This window comes from Morone saxatilis, unplaced genomic scaffold, assembly GCF_004916995.1.
Source record: "Morone saxatilis isolate NCDOM2014 unplaced genomic scaffold, NCSU_SB_2.0 Contig17, whole genome shotgun sequence".
In the NCBI taxonomy this organism is placed as follows: Eukaryota; Metazoa; Chordata; class Actinopteri; family Moronidae; genus Morone; species Morone saxatilis.
The window spans coordinates 25,568,552-25,571,683 of record NW_023339729.1 but is presented as its reverse complement, the minus strand read 5'-3'; the positions used below and the strand labels follow the sequence as shown (position 1 = coordinate 25,571,683).

General features: G+C 40.8%; 1 protein-coding gene across 1 annotated transcript in view; it reads right to left on the bottom strand.

Annotated features, from left to right (window-relative positions):
* aplf (aprataxin and PNKP like factor) overlaps positions 1–2,185 on the bottom strand; it is a gene marked incomplete at its 5' end in the record, with an annotated part of 8,881 nt that extends 6,696 nt beyond the window's left edge. Inside the window, 3 exon segments of the mRNA XM_035659677.1 lie at positions 456–603; positions 1,098–1,261; positions 2,114–2,185. Coding sequence (XP_035515570.1) covers positions 456–603; positions 1,098–1,261; positions 2,114–2,185 — 384 coding nt within the window.
* Between the last annotated feature and the right edge of the window lie 947 nt (positions 2,186–3,132).

The window sequence follows — 3,132 nt, the reverse complement described above, 5'->3', positions numbered from 1 at the left end:
TTTCCTGTTTAAGGAACTTTTTATACAATTCTGTCTGAGTTATGTATTTTCTAATAATTTTTAACAATCATATAGACTGAATCGGCTTCTTTTTTGTTGCTTGTTCTATTACACTATTTAGTTTTCTTCACAGAAGTAAACAAAATGCTGAGATGTCGGCCTACTCTGTATATTTGTTAAGATTTCTTACACCCCTTAAAATAAAGAAGGCCTCACAACCTCCCCATGAAGGTTTGGTGACCCCTAGTGGGGGTCCCTACCCCCAGGTTGGGACCCTCTGCTCTAGACTATAGCTTATATAGCGGGTTAGTAAAAGAACTGCTCTGCTCATCGCGTCATACAAACGTCAGATCAGCACACAGGCGCGTTCCTACCTCGACAGAGACTGACATGATATAACTGCCCGCTCAGAACTGCTTCTTCTCTCTTAAAGGTTCTGTTGTGAGTCTGCAAACCTTGTTCTGACTTCTGTCGGCGTCCTCCTGGTTTGATGGAGCTGCTGGTGTTGGCGGCGTCTGTCCACGGTCCTGCCCAGTGGGAGGTTCCACATCCGGCTCGGGAGAAACGGGAAGTTCTTCTTCGTCTTCAAACATCTGACTGTTCCTACGGGAAGGGATATTTGACAAAATGACATTCGGCCTGAACAAGGGAGGTTAAAACTCTCTCGGGAGGAACAATTACGTGAAAAGTGTCAGAAACCAGAATATGTGGAAGCTTGCTGCTGGTTCAGGATGAATTTTACATGAGCTGGTCTGAGCACTGCTCGAGTGTCCTTTCCCGTCTGTTTGATCTAAACTTCAGAGAGCTCGCAGCAGCACAATGTAGGGGGAACTCACAGATAAAAGATAACCGAAGACGACATAAATAAACATTCCCCGCTAATGTTGGCTTTTAATTGAGTCAGCAGCACTTCAACCGCCCCCCCTTCAGCCCCACGCAGCCCGCTCTGCAGAGATAAAAGATAGGGCTTTAATTAAACAGAGGAGAGCTGCCTCTTCTGTCCTGATTGAATTATTCACGGCGACGTCGGGGGAGACTGCAGCAGATGAGAGTCGTGTCTTTATGTTGACACGCAGCATTAACCAACGCACAAATACCTGGGGGTGCGGTCTTCTCCGCCCACGGCCACCACCCGGTAGATGAGCTGCCCCGGCAGCAGAGAGATCAAGTCTCCATGACGAAGAGGGTGCCAGGAGTCTTTCTGCAGAGGTCGGGGGTCTTCGGTCCGGGACGACTGAACAAAGCATGGATTCAGGTGGGTCTAAAGGTCAGAAGAGCATAAAGCTGATACTGATTCCAGTTTCACCAAAATCAAAATATTACACAAATATTATACAATATGGCCTAAGGTAACAACCAAAATGCGGGAACCTGCAACTTTCCATAAATGTAAGTTATAGTGAAGTACTGTAGAGCTACAGAGCTGTTCTGGCCTTCAAATCTTGTTTAGTACAGACCTCAAAGAAATGTCACGCTGCATGATTTTGAAAGTTTTTTCAGTTCAAATAAAAGTTTTAATGCAAAAATGTTTATTTTCGGGTTAAAAATGAAAGTTTTAATGCAAGAACTTTTTTTTTTTCAGTAGAAAAATGTATTTCACACTAACTGTGAATCACAATATAATGTTTTTACCATATCGTGCAGCAGCAGTCACCAGTAAGTCGCTCAAACTAGACTAGGGATGCAGGATAATTAAAGGAACAGATACATAATTAAACAGCCGATAATGGGAAATTTATATTATTATAAATGATCAGGATAATTCAAGTACAGCCAATAAATTATCGGTTGATATCGATAATAATTTATTTGGACTTCTTATGCAAAACGATTGATTGACTTTGGTGGAACATAAAAATCAGAACTGTTGTTTGTTGTTTGTTGTTATAAACAATAGAACAATAGTTAGATTTGGTTAGAACAGAATATATTAAATCCTCTTTTGTCAGTGGTGGATAAACTCCAGGTTATCGACTCCTTTTTAAAATACAACAATGCAATACTATCGGGTATCTTATCGGTATCGGCCATGAGAAGCAGGTAATTGTCGGTTATCGGTTATTAATAAACATCCCTGATGAAGACCAAACGCGGTCCAGGTGGGAGGACGTACCGGTTTGAGTCGCAGCTGACCGTTCAGGTTCTCCAGCAGTCCGTGCTGTCTGGACACTCTCTTATCACTGACCTGAGACAACAGGAAGGAAAGAAAACAGGAGACAAAACAAACAAAAAATGTTGACAACTACAGACAGTAGACAGTCTGATGTGCTGGTGCTCTAGTGCGCCATCTAGTGGCAGTGACTTGCATATATAACCTTTAAATTCGTACAAAAAACAAACTTCATCCTTTACTGTGAACTGTGAGTTTATAACCTGATTTTAAAATGAATTATTATTATCTTATATCTCCAACACTTCAGAAACAGCAACAACAGCTGGAAACCCTCTGATAAACTCAGACAACAGTGTCCCATCAGACGTTCCCCATCCTGTTGTCAGTGTGACAGAGTCCTCCAGTGGCTCGCTGGAAGAGCTGCAGCTCAGTCTCTACCTCCGTGTCTCTGTGTTTGTGTATGTGGAACACACAATATATTATTCTGTTTCACAATCTCAATCATACCTGAGCTACAGGTCTAATAAATTACATTTTAATAATAAAATATAATAATTAGTCTTGTTTTGGATTTCAAGACATTTTTAGCAGAAGCAAAAATTATAGAGATTAAATCTAATAAAAATAATTTTAGTAGTTAATTGTAAAAACAAAACAAATCAAACTCATTAAAGCGTCTCTGTTAGTGTTTCCAACAATCACCAACTCCACTTTGGTGGAAATAAATCCTTAATTCAGCGACGTCGACGATAAAACCAGCAGTTTCAGTCGCTCTGCTCAGAGATAAAGAGATCAGCTGAAATAACCACAGAACAATAACATGGTCCTGTCTCTGAGTCCAGAGTCCAAATCTAGTTTTAACACCATTATTACTTTAGTTTATATTGTTTAATCCGATCTCCACAACCTGGAGGCAGAACTACAGAACAATATAACCACAGGAACTGCAGCAAACTATATTACATTAAAGACTGATGATGATTCATAAACCACAAGAGGAGCAACAGGAGGAGAACCAG